General features: G+C 35.4%; 2 protein-coding genes and 1 pseudogene across 2 annotated transcripts; 1 reads left to right on the plus strand and 2 right to left on the minus strand.

Annotated features, from left to right (window-relative positions):
- Positions 1-3,126: 3,126 nt before the first annotated feature.
- LOC149259169 (FRIGIDA-like protein 4b) lies at positions 3,127-7,134 on the minus strand. The gene is made up of 4 exons (XM_089453518.1): positions 6,759-7,134; positions 4,790-5,248; positions 4,033-4,208; positions 3,127-3,915 (listed from the first exon to the last, which is right to left on the minus strand). The coding sequence occupies exons 1-4, from the start codon at positions 7,132-7,134 to the stop codon at positions 3,337-3,339; spliced, it is 1,590 nt and encodes a 529-aa protein (XP_089309644.1). The 3' UTR covers positions 3,127-3,336.
- Positions 7,135-7,149: 15 nt separating this feature from the next.
- Positions 7,150-8,373, plus strand: LOC149259170 (xyloglucan endotransglucosylase protein 2-like). Its single transcript, XM_089453522.1, has 4 exons — positions 7,150-7,355; positions 7,456-7,555; positions 7,648-7,841; positions 7,971-8,373. Exons 1-4 carry the CDS (start codon positions 7,150-7,152, stop codon positions 8,371-8,373), a joined length of 903 nt encoding a protein of 300 aa, XP_089309648.1.
- A 2,967-nt stretch (positions 8,374-11,340) lies between these two features.
- Positions 11,341-12,614, minus strand: LOC149259171 (xyloglucan endotransglucosylase protein 34-like; annotated as a pseudogene).
- Positions 12,615-18,107: the final 5,493 nt, after the last annotated feature.

Consider the following 18,107-nt stretch of genomic DNA (forward strand, 5'->3'; position numbering starts at 1 on the left):
TTATGGGTAGAAGTTTCAGATTTTGTTGTCTGTTGTTAGAATACAGATAAATCATTGAAATAACAATGTAAAAAAAACGAATATTCTAAGTACCCAGGCATATAGAACAAGTAAGTTCCTTATCGATAGCAGATTTTGATGATGCTTGTGTTAAAACTTTGGAAATAGTGGGCATGTTCCCCATTGTTTTCTCTGTAGTATATAATACTGTTTTAATACCATTGGATCCATTAAGATTTGAAAATGGACTCTCTGGAAGGTTATGTCCATAGCTGTTGCAAGGAAAGAAACTCATTGATCATTACTTTTTTATAATAAACACCAAAACAAAACAAAGTAGCTTCTATTCAACTACTTCCAGGAACCCATTATTGACAGCTTATTTTCTAAGTAAAATCTTTGTCATGTTCTTTATTTTACAGAACTACAGACTATGGATGATGGTCTCTACTTTTCTTGATCATCATTGTCCTGCTTAGGCTCATCTTCGTTATTCTCCAGTACCTCAAGCAGGTACCCAAGATGATCGGTTGAAGGAAACTTGTTGAGATTTGCATAAGAGGATGAATGAAATTACTTAAATGCAAAGTGACAGTCTCTAGAGAACATGTCTTGAATAAGTGGGTATCCTAGGTTTACCTTTTGATGCCTTGGATTCTATTTCAGACTGTGGGAATCCATTAGTGAATCTATTCTCAAGGGGGTGGGAAACAACAATAGACGTGTATTCCTTTGGAGTAGTTCTTCTAGAGCTAATAACTAGAAGAAAACCAATCAATGACAAGAATCCTAAAGGCCAAGAAAGCTTGGTTATGTGGGTAGGGCTCTAGTGTCCTTGCTTGTTTTGTATTTGATAATTTTGGATTCTTTTGGTTTCTTTGTCTTGGTTCAGAATCTTAATCTCTTGTAAATTTCAAAATTTAGGCAAGGCCATTACTGGCAGCTGGCTCTGTAAAAGAACTTGCAGATCCACTTTTGGAAGATGCTTATGACATGAGGAAGATGAAGAGAATGGTCATTTGTGCAGCATGTTGTCTGAGACAGGCAGCTCAGTTTCGACCTCGAATGAACAGAGTAATTACTCTTATTCTCATTAGTTGCATATATATGTTTCAGTTTCTGATGTCAAATTTAGTTGCTTGAAGACATTTCCTTTCCTGTGAGGAGTTAGTGCTAGAATTGTTTTTTCCCATAACAAAGAATGGCACATGAAATATCGAGTTGATATCCTTCTGACATAGAGTAAAGGGTGTTTAGACCTAGTGTTTAGGGTTGTAATCTAAACATTTGTTTAGTAGTTCCATTTGTGAAATCATCACCCTTAAACCGCAGAAGAGATGTTGATGGTATGCAAATTACCCCTCCCTGAATAGGCAAGAAGAGCCAGCATATCTGCTTTCGCTCCAATATCAAGAGAGTATATAGCTTTCCTAAGAATCACTATCCTAGCTGAAATCTGGATTGCAAGATTTGAATTGAAAGCTTTGGTTTCCCCAAATAAAGTGGCTTACCTTTGCATTAAACTGACTTTGTGAAATTTCAAACAATGGATAAATGTTAATGTAAGAACGTGAACTTATTCTTCCTCATTGTTTGTCTGTAACTTATTATTGCAGACTTTGAAATTACTATGAGGAGAAGGAGATGACCTACCTTATTGGACCAAGAGGTAATTGACAATGTCCATGGAATTAGATGAATTGATTGAGGATGAATCTGGAGAAAACTCTGGGAGTTGTGACATCCAAACTCATCTATCACTCGCAATGCTTGGAGTTGATGATGATTTGGTATCAAACAGTAGTCCAGATCAAAGTGTAAATCTTGTACATGAGAGCAGAACATTGGAAGATTATTTCTATGGACATTATAGCTGTTCAACAAGCTTTGATTGATTTAAATCTACTTCTCTGAGCTTCATAATTTTTCTTACTCCTTGCTTCTGTAAAAGCTTCAATATTTTATACTTGGTGTATTACTGTGAGCCAATGCCACTACTTAGCTATGTTCAATTTCAATCACTCTCCATATTGGCTGAAGCTGTGTCTGAAGTTGAGTGGAGTCCATGTAAAGTCCCTTGCCAATTCCTTGTATAAATGTGAAAGCCATTAGTGGTCACTCGTTTTGGTGACCCACTGGTGCTCACTAGAGCTGAAAATTTTCTTGTCCTTGCCTTTGGAGCAATTGTATGTATGTGGAAGGAAAAGCAATTATGATATCGATATTGATATGCCAAACCATTGTTATGTACTTTTTTAGGTCTGAAGATGTGTAACTTGTGGTTTAGCTTGGTACATTCTCTTGTATACTAGTTTACTTTGAATTTGTCAATATCATAAGCCCAATAGCGATTTAAGTGTATGTCTGCATGGCAGAACTGTATTGGGGTTGAACTTTTCAAAAATTAAGTTGTATTTAAAGAAATATGGTGTCTAAAAAGCATAGAACTCCAAACATCAAATCTCTTTGCTCCTTGTAGGCTTGAACCAACATCTCTTCTAGAGAAATTCAACAATTCTAATTTAATAATCCTATCGGCCTCTCTTTGTACCTTTTGAGACAATTGCTAGTTCTAGATGGGACATATAACTCCAATGTGCTTTGTCCTCGTTACAGAGAACACAAAAATATTAATGCAGGGTATAACAACTATACCACTAGTACTACAAATCATTTCTGCTCAAAAAGGGGGATTTAAATCATGCAGCAGCTTAAGAGGGGCAGGGTCTAGCTTAAGAGGGGCAGGGTCCAGTTTCAAAAATAGCCTTACAATTGGACTAATCAAAATAAAATTTGATTCGCTTCATAGGCTTAGAGTAAACAGGTACCAATGAGGTAAGGTGTAAGTGGACAATTAAATCATATTCAACACAAGACAAGCCCTCGGCATACAAATGCAATTGAAAGTCTTGTGTTATGAGCTCCGAACAAGATCACAAATGATATATTATTCACCAAATTTTAATCTTCCACAAAGAGACAGATTGATCCTCTCTGATTTGTCAAACAAATAAAAAAATACCAAAACTATGCATAGAATCATCTTTGAACTATAAACGCTACAGTATATAGTAACCTGGGAAAGTGATGAAGCACTCAATACCATAAAAAAATAAAATTCCTTAATAGAAGATTCCTTAATAGAAGAAAACACCACTGAAAATTGTGAAAAGCTGCCAAATGAACTTTGCCAATCTTTTAGATTTACAGAAACAAAGTCAAAAAACCTCTTCAAAGCTAAGTGCTTACTACCAGCCACATCCAATAGAAAAGGTTTTATGGGGCCTGATAAGATCAGAACTTGCTTGACAACGGTAAGATAAGCACCATACCTACCTAATGTATAAAAGAAGATTGATAAGCTGGAGGAGGGGCAAGCAGTCTACTGCCAAAGTGATGGTTGCTGTAATTAGTAGAGGAATTGTAAGAACCGAAACCCAACAACGAAGGTCCCATGTTATCTGATGGATACATATATGGCCTTGAGAGTGAGACTGGAGTCCTATTTCCAACACCATAGCCTGCTCCATATAATCCTTGGTTTGATCTGTCATATGCATTTTGGCCCTGTAGGTTGTAGGATGTAACACCTGGAGCTGCACCAGAATGTTGTACTCTATCCAAAGACCTATAAAAGCTTCTGTCTGCACCATTGGAAGAAGCATAAAGAGTCGGAGTTCTTTCATCTGCACTTAACGGAGGCATATATACACCAGCATTTCCTCCATTAGCACGAGGACGCTTAGGTTGAGACTTAATAGCACCTGCAAACCTTTTTCTGTCAGCCTTAGCTTTCTCTAGCTGAGCTACACGCTTTTGAAGAGGATCTGGTGAGAACTGCGATTCAAGTTTGTGCTCCTCAATGCACTTTATAACAGCTCTGTAAGTAGAAAGATCTTTTGTATTTACTTCATTCTGTAGCACCAAATAAAAATATCGATCAAAAAAGGAACTTCTGATATAACCAACAATACTAAGCCAAAATGATCATCACATAACAAGACATTTGGTATAACAGTAATACAATCGTACTAGTGCAACAGTAGAGTTATTCCCGCTTTTTAAACTTGCCTGAGAAGCTTTCTTAGCATCTTTCAGATATTCCTTCAACAAAGGAACAGGTGCAAACTTCTCTGTCAACCCAAATGCATGAGCAAAGTTGACTGCCTCAATTTGTTTTCCACTATTGACCAGGGTTTCTACAACATCTGCATGAAATTGTCACAAAATTTTCAGTTAATCTGAATATGTCACAAACATTTGAAATACCAAAAGACAGTTTACTGTGAAAGAAAAAACAATACAGACAACTTCAACGGATTTGTCAATAAAGATAACAACTATGTCAGCTTGAGACCATTTTCGTAAGTAAACAATTCCCCACTCATGAAAGGCCTTATGACACTTTACCATAGCTGATCATCTTCAGGTGCCTTTATTAATATCAACAAAATAACTTACATACAACTTTCTACCTCATAAAAAGATGTCTACCTAGTAGAGGCCACTCAGTATCTGCCTTGCATATGAAATGTTGAGATCTAAAGGAAAGACTACCAACCCCGTCAACTTAGAAACCCGTTCACTGGACTAAACAAAAAACGTTGGGAAGGTTTACTACAGCCAGGATTACCAAAATTTATCTTCAACTCAATCAGCCACAACCAAGTATACTGATAAAATCCACCAGTCCCTCAAAAAAACAACAAAAAGCCTATCTACCAAAATGGATGGAAATTTTGCCAGCCTAGCCACTGAGGCTAACATTACATAACACCAGCCAACCAACCTGGCATTTTTGATTCAAGTCCAAGGGAACGACAGAGTTCAGGTGTCTGCCTGCACCGTGCAACTGCAAGAACAAGCTTGCATAAGTCATCTTTATCAAACTCTGACGCAATTCCAAAAGTAGCTAGAAGTTGCAAGAAGGCCTGGGCCTCCAACGAATTGCCATTGGCAACATCTCCTTCAAGGTTTATCTTCGACTTCCATTCATGTGCAATACTTTTGGCTTGCTCCTTTATATTTAAGGGCAGAACTGGATGTTCAACACCCAAATTAGGATCTGCCAAAACAGGTACAAGAGATTCCAGTAATAATGTACAGGCCCGGCGTAGAGCCGGGGGCCCAGACTCTTTCTTGTCACTTGACTTTTGTTCAAGAGAATAAAACCCCTCCAAGGACTCTAACACTAACCGTGGTGGGTCAGTTGCAGAGTTTAATGCAGAGGGAACCTCATTGCAAAGCCCTATTTCCAATTGCAAAAGTCATTAAGAATGGGAAGAAAGGATTTAGGGATTATAATATCTGAAAATTTCTATTTTTAAAGTATTATAAAATGAGTTTAGATATTTATATAACAATAATAAGTGGAAATCAGAAAAAGAAAAATAAAAGAAAAGAAATTGATTGGAGATAAATTTTTTATAATTTTCTAAATGTTATTGAGTTCCAATGCTCAAACAAAATATTTATAAAAGGTAATTGACTGGTCTGTGGATGAAGCAAGCATTTGGAGGCTAATTCGTGATGTCTGACAATAAAAGAGGTGAAATTAGAATGAGTAATGATAATACAGACATCCTTGTATAGAAATTGCAATGAGGTTCTTCTTAAAGGTGACTTAATTGTATCACATTGATTTTGACATGACAACATCAGTAAAATGATATAAAAGTCGTTGCAACTACTACACCTGTGTTTCGTGCATTAATCACTATATGAGATTGAAGGAATCTGGCGCATTCTCGATCAGAACTATTGCTTGATTGACAACAGCATGAGTCTTGTGTTGTACAACAATTGTATAATTGGTGCATTAATCACTGTATGAGATTGAAGGAATCTGGTCACATTCTCAATCAGAACTATTGACAACAGCATGGGCCTTGTGTTGTACAACAATTGTATAATTTGATTGTGAAGGATTTAAGGAGAAGTAATGTTGTTTTTTCTGATCCTAGTAAGGATTTTCAAATATACTATTTATTGGTCCCTGTGGTATACATTGTTTGGACCTTGTTTTCTCCCTTAATTGTAAGTGCATAAAAATATTAGATTCATAGGACAGGGTACCATTAATCATGTGATCCAATGATCTTGGACATTTTTTATTGAATTCTTCAAAACTTATTTCCATTTGATCTTCCAAAATGTGAAGATAGTTTTATTGGTTGGAACAATGCTACAACTTACAAGTTATAATAACAGAGATTCTGTTCTGCATAATGCTTTCCACCTTGCAATATTTTTGTGGATATGGTTAAGCAATATTCTCTTCGAGTAAAGAATAAATTATTGTGTGTAGAGTCATTGGGTTTACTATAGTAATGATCGTAACATTTTGTAGTCTTTTGTTTGTTGTTATGTGGTTTAGTGGTTGAGACAGTGCATTACCATGTTAATGACCCAAAGTCAAACTTAGAGATCAGAGCCCTCAGTTATAAGTTTGTTGAATTTTATGAGATTTATATGCAATATTAATTCAATAATTAAAAAAAATATAGACTTAGGCACCCTAAATAAACTTCAATTTATACATCTTTAGAATCTCATTTATGCTACATATCTGCATCTTATGTACATTTTCCCATTCCCATGTCGGAATTGTTCCTCAATTTATGCCTTACGGCGTTTCCTTTGCAACATTTGGTGCAAATGCTAGTTAAAATATTTACAACTTTACATGGAAAACCACAAGCTCGACGACGAAAATGATTATTTGAATGCAGCATTGGAAGTATTAAAAAAGGTATTGCCATCGGAGTAGTCTACGGACGGTGTAGAATGGCCCCTTTTTCGGCACCGGCTGGAAAATTGTCCGGCTCCGGCGATCCGTAAACTCTCCACCCTCCACCACCATCTCCCCACTCCGCCACCACCTTTCTCCGCCACCCTCCCTAACCGCCCTGACATTCCCTGACATCCGTGACCGATCGCCTGACATCCCTGACCGATCGGGGAGTAATTCCTGCGGTGAGTAATGAGCTGGAATTCGGAGAATTCATGCAGGGAGTAATTCCCTCCATTCGAAATTTCCACCCGCGCCCATTCAAGCTCTGATGCTCTGCGCTTCCGCCTTTGCGAACTCACCCGCGCCCATTCAAGCTCTGATGCTCTGCGCGCACCCCTCATTCTTTGGTACCATCCATGTCGTGGGAAGCGATGAAGACTGCGAAGCTTCTCGGTCTGTTTCTCATTCTCCTACTCCATTCTGCTGCAATGGCTGCTACACCCAGGACGCCAGTGAGTGTGCCCTTTAGCAACAATTATGTCGCAAGTTGGGGTGCAGACCACATCAAAGAATTCCATGGTGGTCAAAAGGTCAAACTTCTCCTCAACAAACAGTATGGTAAGTTATTATCCATTCCATTTCTTTCTGCATATTTGGGGATCGTTTTGTTTTTTATCAGTAGCTGGGTATAACAAATTCAGATGAAATATGGGGTTGGCAAGTGCGGGATTCGAATCCAAGGGAACATATCTATTTGGGCACTTCAGCATGCAGATCAAGCTGGTCCTTGGTGATTCAGCTGGCACTGTCACGGCCTACTACGTGAGTAGATTCATAATAAGCGTTATGATTTTCTTTTAAATGTGTTGTTATTTAATTACTTTGTGTGTGTTTGTTTATTTTGGGGCGAACAACTTTCTTCTCAGACTGCAGAGCACGATGAAATAGACTTCGAATTCTTGGGCAACAGGTCCGGGCAACCATACATTCTTCAGACCAATGTATTCACTGGAGGCAAGGGTGAGAGAGAGCACCGCATATATCTCTGGTTCGATCCCACCAAAGATTACCATTCCTACGCAGTGATCTGGAACATGTACCAGATCGTGTAAGCCCCATACTCGAACCCGGGACATTCTCGCTATTTCTTATTTCACAGAGGCAAAGCAAATGTATTAAATTTTAAAATGCACATGGTTCTTGTTAATATTGATTGGTGTGATGGGTTTTTGTGCAGGTTTTTTGTTGACTCGGTACCAATCCGAGTGTTCAAGAACTACAAGGACCTGGGGGTGAGGTACCCATTCAACCAACCGATGAAGCTGTATTCGAGCCTGTGGAATGCAGATGACTGGGCCACCCGAGGGGGTCTGGAGAAAACCGATTGGAGCAAGGCGCCCTTCCTCGCCTCCTACGAGCAATTCCACGTGGATGCCTGCGAGGCTTCTACTCCGCAATCGGCCTGCGCTACGCAAGGGTGGCGCTGGTGGGATCAGGAAGAGTTCAGAGACCTGGACGGACGGCAATGGCGGTACTTGAAATGGGTGAGGAAGCACTACACCATCTACAATTACTGCACCGATATTTCCAGAAACGCGAAAATGCCTCCAGAATGTGTTCGCGACCGCCATAACGAATAGAGCTCGTTCATTATTACCAGTGGGCACGTTATTCTACCTTCAGATTATCAACTATTTGGAGTACTGATTTTTCTTGGGCCATAATAATTCGTTATTTTTTTCTCTGAAAAAATATAATAACTCTTCCTTGGCTCTCGAGCCCATTATGGTATTGTGCCTTCTGAAACATGAATATAAGTCGTTTAATTCAAGGGTTGTTTGAACTTTGCCATGGATATATTACACATTTTTGTTTTCCCTCGGCTTTATTTTCTGGTTTTTAAATGACAATTGATAAAACCACTTTTATACGGACTTGAAAAATAGCGTCAATGGGCACAGGTGTAAAGTGGCTATAAAGTTACAAAGACTATGATTCACTGTTTTTCTAATGTGAAAAACACATGGATTAAAACCCACTTAACTCGAATCCAAAACAATGGTCAGAATATCATCCAGGCAAAGTGGCTTGAAAGTCAGGAAAAAACAAATTATTACAAAAAATAAAGAATATTATTTATTCAAGTTGACTCAACTCAACTGAAAAGAGAAATTAATGATAATCTAAAACCTATTGAACTTAGGTTTTTATTAATGTTAATGTTTAATATATTTTGGATTTAATTTATTCTAAACCCAAATCTCATCAGGCATAAATATCAAATTAGAAATAAATTTGAATTTAAATTTAAAATAAAAGTTGGAAAAAAATTTAAAATCTGAAATTAAAATAAATATCTATTAATTTTATTTAAATTTTTACATTTAAATTCATATTTATGAATAAAATTTTATTTACATTATTTTAATTATGAAAAATAATAGCTTAAATTTAATATGATTAGTTAGTAATTGCATCAAGATGACTTTTAAAGAATTATTTAAATAAAAAATACTATCATTTTACACGATAGGTAAGAAGGAAAGCCTACAGTGAAAATAGAACCCTAAACTTCCAATAAAACAAGATATAATATAACAATACAACCCTAAACTTTCAATAAAACAAGATATAATATGACAAAAAAATATGAAAAGATATAATATAACCAAAAATATGAAAAGAAAAATCTGAATTCTTAATAATCTAACCAGCAATATATAACATCTCTCAACAAAACCAAAAAATATCTATAAATTCAGTGGAACTACATCATGTTAGAATTGACACTAATAGATGCTTGTAGCAAATGGAATTCTAATAAGCTTCACATCAAATCCATGTGGAGCCCAATGTTGATTTCTACTTACACACTTTATCAAATAGGTAAATTGTCTGACCTTCTAATTTGTTTAACAACTCAATCTCAAGTGTTCAGTCTATAATGTAGAATGCATAAAGGACCATAACTCATTATCTCAAGTGTTCAATCTATAATGCAAAATGCATAGAAGGACCATAACTCATTAATTTATGAATTCAATCCCCAAGGATCATTAAACATTTCAAAAGCACAAAAATCATGCACAAGAAATTCAAATGCAATCAAATTTGTATAACATTTAGCACCCTATTTGCAACTGAGGGTGCTAATAGTTATACAAATTTGAGTTGCAAATAGGGTGCTAAATGTTATACAAATTTGATTGCATTTGAATTTCTTGTGCATGATTTTTGTGCTTTTGAAATGTTTAATGATCCTTGGGGATTGAATTCATAAATTAATGAGTTATGGTCCTTCTATGCATTCTGCATTATAGATTGAACACTTGAGATAATGAGTTATGGTCCTTTATGCATTCTACATTATAGATTGAACACTTGAGATTGAGTTGTTAAACAAATTAGAAGGTGAGACAATTTACCTATTTGATAAAGTGTGTAAGTAGAAATCAACATTGGGCTCCACATGGATTTGTTGTGAAGCTTATTAGAATGCCATTTGCTATAAGCATCTATTAGTGTCAATTCTAACATGATGTAGTTCCACTGAATTTATAGATATTTTTTGGTTTTGTTGAGAGATGTTATATATTGTTAGTTAGATTATTAAGAATTCAGATTTTTCTTTTCATATTTTTTGTTATATTATATCTTTTCATATTTTTTTGTCGTATTATATCTTGTTTTATTGAAAGTTTAGGGTTGTATTGTTATATTATATCTTGTTTTATTGGAAGTTTAGGGTTCTATTTTCACTGTAGGCTTTCCTTCTTACCTATCGTGTAAAATGATAGTATTTTTTATTTAAATAATTCTTTAAAAGTCATCTTGATGCAATTACTAACTAATCATATTAAATTTAAGCTATTATTTTTCATAATTAAAATAATGTAAATAAAATTTTATTCATAAATATGAATTTAAATGTAAAAATTTAAATAAAATTAATAGATATTTATTTTAATTTCAGATTTCAAATTTTTTTCCAACTGTTATTTTAAATTTAAATTCAAATTTATTTCTAATTTGATATTTATGCCTGATGAGATTTGGGTTTAGAATAAATTAAATCCAAAATATATTAAACATTAACATTAATAAAAACCTAAGTTCAATAGGTTTTAGATTATCATTAATTTCTCTTTTCAGCTGAGTTGAGTCAACTTGAATAAATAATATTCTTTATTTTTTGTAATAATTTGTTTTTTCCTCACTTTCAAGCCACTTTGCCTGGATGATATTCTGACCATTGTTTTGGATTCGAGTTAACTGGGTTTTAATCCATGTGTTTTTCACATTAGAAAAACAGTCAATCATAGTCTTTGTAACTTTATAGCCACTTTACACCTGTGCCCATTGATGCTATTTTTCAAGTCCTATAAAAGTGGTTTTATCAGTTGTCATTTAAAAACCAGAAAATAAAGCTGAGGGCAAACAAAAATGTGTAATATATCCATGGCAAAGTTCAAGCAACCCTTGAATTAAACGACTTATATTCATGTTTCAGAAGGCACAATACCATAATGGGCTCGAGAGCTAAGGAAGAGTTATTATATTTTTTCCCAAAGAGAAAAAAATAACGAATTATTATGGCCCAAGAAAAATCAGTACTCCAAATAGTCGATAATCCGAAGGTCGAATAACATGCCCACTGGTAATAATGAACGAGCTCTATTCGTTATCGCGGTCGCGAACACATTCTGGAGGCATTTTCGCGTTTCTGGAAATATCGGTGCAGTAATTGTAGATGGTGTAGTGCTTCCCCACCCATTTCAAGTACCGCCATTGCCGTCCGTCCAGGTCTCTGAACTCTTCCTGATCCCACCAGCGCCACCCTTGCGTAGCGCAGGCCGATTGCGGAGTAGAAGCCTCGCAGGCATCCACGTGGAATTGCTCGTAGGAGGCGAGGAAGGGAGCCTTGCTCCAATCGGTTTTCTCCAGACCCCCTCAGGTGGCCCAGTCATCTGCATTCCACAGGCTCGAATACAGCTTCATCGGTTGGTTGAATGGGTACCTCACCCACAGGTCCTTGCAGTTCTTGAACACTCGGATTGGTACCGAGTCAACAAAAAACTTGCACAAAAACCCATCACACCAATCAATATTAACAAGAACCAGGTGCATTTTAAAATTTAATACATTTGCTTTTGCCTCTGTGAAATAAGAAATAGTGAGAATGTCCCGGGTTCGAGTATGGGGCTTACACGATCTGGTACATGTTCCAGAGCACTGCGTAGGAATGGTAATCTTTGGTGGGATCGAACCAGAGATATATGCGGTGCTCTCTCTCACCCTTGCCTCCAGTGAATACATTGGTCTGAAGAATGTATGGTTGCCCGGACCTGTTGCCCAAGAATTCGAAGTCTATTTCATCCTGCTCTGCAGTCTGAGAAGAAAGTTGTTAGCCCCAAAATAAACCAACACACACAAAGTAATTAAATAACAACACATTTAAAAGAAAACCATAACGCTTATTATGAATCTACTCACGTAGTAGGCCGTGACAGTGCCAGCTAAATCACCAGGGACCAGCTTGATCTGCATGCTGAAGTGCCCAAATAGATATGTTCCCTTGGATTCGAACCCCGCACCTGCCAACCCCATATTTCATCTGAATTTGTTATACCCAGCTACTGATAAAAAACAAAACGATCCCCAAATATGCAGAAAGAAATGGAATGGATAATAACTTAACATACTGTTTGTTGAGGAGAAGTTCGACCTTTCGACCACCATGGAATTCTTTGATGTGGTCTGCGCCCCAACTTGCGACATAATTGTTGCCAAAGGGCACACTCACTGGCCTGGGCGTAGCAGCCATTGCAGCAGAATGGAGTAGGAGAATGAGAAACAGACCCAGAAGCTTCGCAGTCTTCATCGCTTCCCACGACATGGATGGTACCAAAGAATGAGGGGTGCGCGCAGAGCATTAGAGCTTGAATGGGCGCGGGTGAGTTCGCAGAGGCGGAAGCGCAGAGCATCAGAGATTGAATGAGCGCGGGTGGAAATTTCGAATGGAGGGAATTACTCCCCGCATGAATTCTTCGAATTCCAGCTCATTACTTGCCGCAGGAATTACTCCTCGATCGGTCAGGGATGTCAAGCAATTGAGCCGGACGATTTTTCGGCCGGTGCCAGAAAAGAGGCCATTCTACAGCCTCCGTAAATATGATCATAGGTAGCTCTGATGTTTCTCTAAGACTGCACTTTATTCCTCTTATCCTCTTTTTAACATAACTGATATATAATTTTTTTTAAGTAAAGTCCGATCTTTCAAACTAAAGTTGTTCTTTTTAATAAATGTATATAAAATTTTAATTTTTAAATATGGTCAAAACAAACATGTATATATAATATATTTTGAATGTATGGTTAACATTAATGATGAAATTCAAAACATTACAATTGATGTATATGTTTTTTATTTTTAATTGCAGATATTGATAGTTTATTTTTAAATTAAGATAAAATAAAAATTAAATTTTTTATTTTTAATTAGAAATATTGATAGTTTTATTTCTAATTTTTTTTTTCAGATTAAGAAAAAAAATGATGCTTAGCATTTGGAGGAAACATAAATCTCAACATTACCTAATCACTGTGGAAAATATTTTATCATCTTTTGTCATGACAAGTTTGATGAAAGAAGTTGGTTATGTTCACTGCAAGGCCATTTGGCTAGATCGACCCATCTAATTGGTTGGAAAATGAAACAAAAACTAAGAAAAACAACTAGCTTTAGAAAGGTTAGTCTAGAGATTATTATTTAAAATATATATTTAAATATAACAATTTATTTTAATATTGAATTATAATTTAAAAAAATATTTCAGGTTTTGTTTGAAACTAAAGAACTCAATACTTCAAAATACAATCATATTATTCACTCTCATTGTCCAAAGGAACTTAGTAACTATATTGTCTCTCACAAGGAAGTAAGCTATGTTGTACTTATTAATCTATTGCACTCTAAATTATCAACTTTTCTATGTTCTACATATGCATGATAGATATATTTTATTACATTTCATGGATAGAATTTTTGTTGGGAATGATGATTAATTTGTTATGTAAATTGTTGTTAGCAGATTTTACATTGTGTTCTATGTGCAAAATTAGGGCAGCAACTTATTAGAGTGGTAATTGCTCAAACATTAAAAAAATGCTCAAAATTAGAAGATTGGTAGTGTAAGTAGATTTCTTTAAGAGTTGATTGATAATCATATTAGTAATAATTTTACTATATACTAATGTAGTTAATAGTTTAATTATATATGAGATCTACAACAGCTTTGAGATCATACAATGGTTGTGTTTTATTTGTTTCATTGTTTTTTTTATGTGTTTCTCTTCATAATTATGATGGCTTATGAGTTGGCTTCACATAGCTCTTGATAATAGCTTATTTCTAAGAATATGAGGAGAAAAATCTTTCAAAGATGCCTAGTAAACTCTATGGAAGCTTACCAAGGTAGTCATCAAGCTAATGTGGTCAAGGTTCATACATTGAAGCCAAAGTTAGAGAACTTGAAGATGAAAGAAGTTGAAAGTGTGAGTGATGATTGTGTGAGAGTCAAAGATGTGGTTAATAAAATGGCTACACTTGGAGAAACTTTAACTAGTGAAGTTTTAATTAAAAGTGTATTGAGATCTTTAACACATAGATGGAATCATGTTTCCATAATCATGGAAGAAAGTAAGGATTTGACAAAACTACAATTTGATAATTGGTTGGATGGTTGATGTCTCATGAAGAAAGATTGAAGGACACTTTTGAAGGTGAAGTGAAAGATTTTTCCTCTAAAGTACAAATTACAGATAATGAATATGCAAGCAGCTCTAGTGCCAAAAGTAATCAAGGTCAAGGTAAATGGCAAAGCTTCAATTCTTCAAGAGGTAGAGGAAGAGGTGGCTCATGGGGAAGAGGTAGTTTGAGAGGAAGAGGTAGACGTATATTTGATAAGATAAATTTTCAATGTTAGTACTGTATTGCGAGTTTGAAAGAGAATGGAGAGGGAAAGAAGGTAAAAATGCTAACTATGCTCGAGAAAGTGGTGAGTATTGTCTATATCATTTACTTTTATCTTATGCCAAAGGTAAAAATGCTAGTAAATATGTTTGGTACGTAGATTCTTGATGCTCTACTCATATGACACAGAATGAAAAGTTTCCAATCCAAGATCGAGCTTGGTGATGATAAATCATTGGAGGTTGCTACCAAAGGAGCTATGGACGTCCAAAAAAAAGAAGGTACAAAGAGTATTCATGACATTTATTATAGTCAGCAATTGAAGCATAATTTGTTGAGATTTTGGGAGCTATGTGAGAAAAATTATAAAGTAGTATTTGGAAATAAGACATGTACTATCTATGATAAGAAGGGAAATAATGTGATCGCTTTTTTGCCTATGACAAGAAACAAGATGTTTCCCTTGAGGTTTGATGAAAATAACAACAACCTTGCAAATATGGCTTATGAGGATTCAAGTTTGTTATGACATCTCACATATGGGCATTTAAATTTTCACAATTTGAAGTTTCTAACCTCACATGCACTAGTTTCTGGTTTGCCCAAGGTAGGAGATCATAAGGAGGTTTGTAAAGGATGTGCTAAAGGAAATCATCCAAGGGAAAAGTTTCCGAAGGGCACTGCATGGAGGGCTCATCGCCCACTTCAACTTGTTCATTAACACATATGTGGTCCTATGCAGACTAAGAGTTTGGGTAAGTCATCATATTTCATCACTTTTATTGATGATTACTCACCAAATTGTTGGGTATATTTTTTGAAGGCCAAAAGTGAAGCGCTAAATACATTGAAGAAGTTAAGAGCCCTTGTAGAAAATGAAAAATGATGCAAGATAAAATGTTTGCACACTCACACTCGAGGAGAATTTTGCTCAAAAGCTTTCAAGAGTTATTGTACACACCCCAACAGAATGACATAGCTCAAAAAAATAATAGTATTCTCGTTGAAATGGCAAGATGCATGTTAAAAACTAAGGTGTTGAGAAATTCTTATTGGGGATATGAGTACAACATTATACATTATGAATGTTAGCCCTAGGAGTGCACTCTAAAAGAGGACTCCTTATCAATCTCCGTATGGAAACAGGCCTTATGTTAATCATTTCAAAGTTTTTGGTTGTTTGGGTTATCTGCATGTACCTCATCACAATAGAAAAAAGTTAGATGAAATAGTGAGACAAGCAAGGCTTATAAATTGTATAATGTTCTAAATAACAAGCTTATTGGCTCAAGAGATGTAATTTTTTATGAAGGGGGAGTTTATGGTCATAAAAAAGGCCATGTTGAGAAGACAAAATCTGTTTTGAATGATGATATAATCACTGATATTGATCATGAGGAGCCAACTAATGTTTTTGTAGCTAGTGGGTTAACTCCACCAAGAAAACCTTCATCAATTTCTTCAACATCAATTTCAACTCCAACTCTCTCTCCAAGTTCTACAAGGAAGGTAAGAAGATTGAGTGATATTTATGAGAGGAGTGCAAGTCAAGCACGTGAATAAAGCCCAATAGGTGAGATAGTCAATTTCACTTTATTAGCCATTGCTGGTTTTGAACCATTATGTTTTGAAGATGCTTGTACTAATGAGGTTTGGATGCAAGTAATGCAAGAAGAGATGGATTCCATTCAAAGGAATAACACTTAGAAGTTGACAAAACCTCCACATGCAAATAAAAAGATTGACACCAAATGGGTCTATAAGACTAAATTTAACACTCATGGGAGTATTGAAAGACACAAAGCAAGATTAGTTGCTAAACTATTCACACATAAGTATGGAATTGATTATGAAGAGACATTTTCACAAGTAGCAACAAATGAGACCATTAGAATGTTGATTTCATTAGGAGATCACAAAAAGTGGAGCATACTTCATATGGCCTTGAAAAGCGCCTTCTTAAGTGGGTACATAGAAGATGAAGTATATGTGGAGGAGCCACAAAGTTTTCAAGTGGAAGGAAAGCGTAATAGTGTCTACAAGTTGAAAAAGGCTTTGTATGGTCTCTAGCAAGCACCAAGAGCATGGTATGCTAGGATTGATAGATACTTTCACAAAAATGGCTATGGCTTCGAGAGAAGTAAGAGTGATACTACCCTTTACTACAAACAAGAATATATTGATATTCTAATAATAATTTTATATGTTGATGATCTAATGTGTATTAGTTCTAAGATGAATGATAACTTCAAAGTTGCTATGATGAATGAATTTGAGAAGCAAGATCTAGGCATCATGAAATATTTCTAGGAATGGAAGTTTATCACAATAAGCATGACATTTTCATTTGTGAGACAATGTAAGCACAATATATGCTAAATAAATTTGATATGCTTGATTGTAATCCATCCCCTACTCCAAGTGCTCATGGAGAGGTGTTATGTAGAGATGATGGTGCTGATTTAGTTGATGAGAAAACTTACAAAAGTATTGTGGGGAGCTTGATATTTCTAACCCACACAAGGCCTCATATTACATATTCAGTTTCACTTGTTTTAAGGTATATGAAAAATCCATCTCAAATACATATAAAGGAAATCAAGAGGATTTTAGGGTATGTGAAAGACACTCTAAATTTTGGTATTCATTACTACTCTTCTCAAAAGTTCAATATTGTTGGATTTAGTGATTTAGATTAGGGAGGTAGTCTTGATGATAGTAAGTCCACATGTGGAAATTGTTTCTCTTTTGGTTCTGGTTTGATTACATGGAGCTCAAGCATTTTTGCCCTCTCATCGAGTATGTATGTTACAGTTACTTTGTAGACAACCTATTTGGATTAGAAAAGTTTTCGAAGAAATTGAAAAAAAACAAATTCAACCTACAATGATTTATTGTGATGATATAAGTTCCATCAAGTTAGGAAAGAATCTGGAGGCAAGGGCAAAGCATTTTGACATGAAAAATCACTTCATTAGAGATTTGGTGGAGAAGAATGATATTGAATTCATGGATATGAATATATTAATAATTAAGGGGGAGTGTTGGGAATAATGTTTAATTTGTTATGTAAATTGTTGACAATTTAGTGTCAAGATGTTATATGTGCAAAATTGGCCCAACAAATTATTAGGGAGTTCAATGCCCAAAATTAGAAGATTGGTAGTCTCACTACATTTGTTTGAGAGTTGATTGATAATCATATTAGTAATAATTTTACTATATAAGAATGTAGTTAATCATTTAATTATATATGAAATTTGGTTTGAGCTAACACATTGGTTGTGTTTTATTTGTTTCATTGTTTTCAATATATTTTTAGTCATAATTATGTTGGCTTATAGCTGGATTAAAGAAGCCATTCATATTCTACAAGTTTGGTAAAATAAAATTTTGAGCGTG

This window comes from Pinus tabuliformis, chromosome 6 (assembly GCF_031772625.1).
Source record: "Pinus tabuliformis cultivar Carrire ecotype Pingquan chromosome 6, CPIR1, whole genome shotgun sequence".
Taxonomy (NCBI): Eukaryota; Viridiplantae; Streptophyta; class Pinopsida; order Pinales; family Pinaceae; genus Pinus; species Pinus tabuliformis.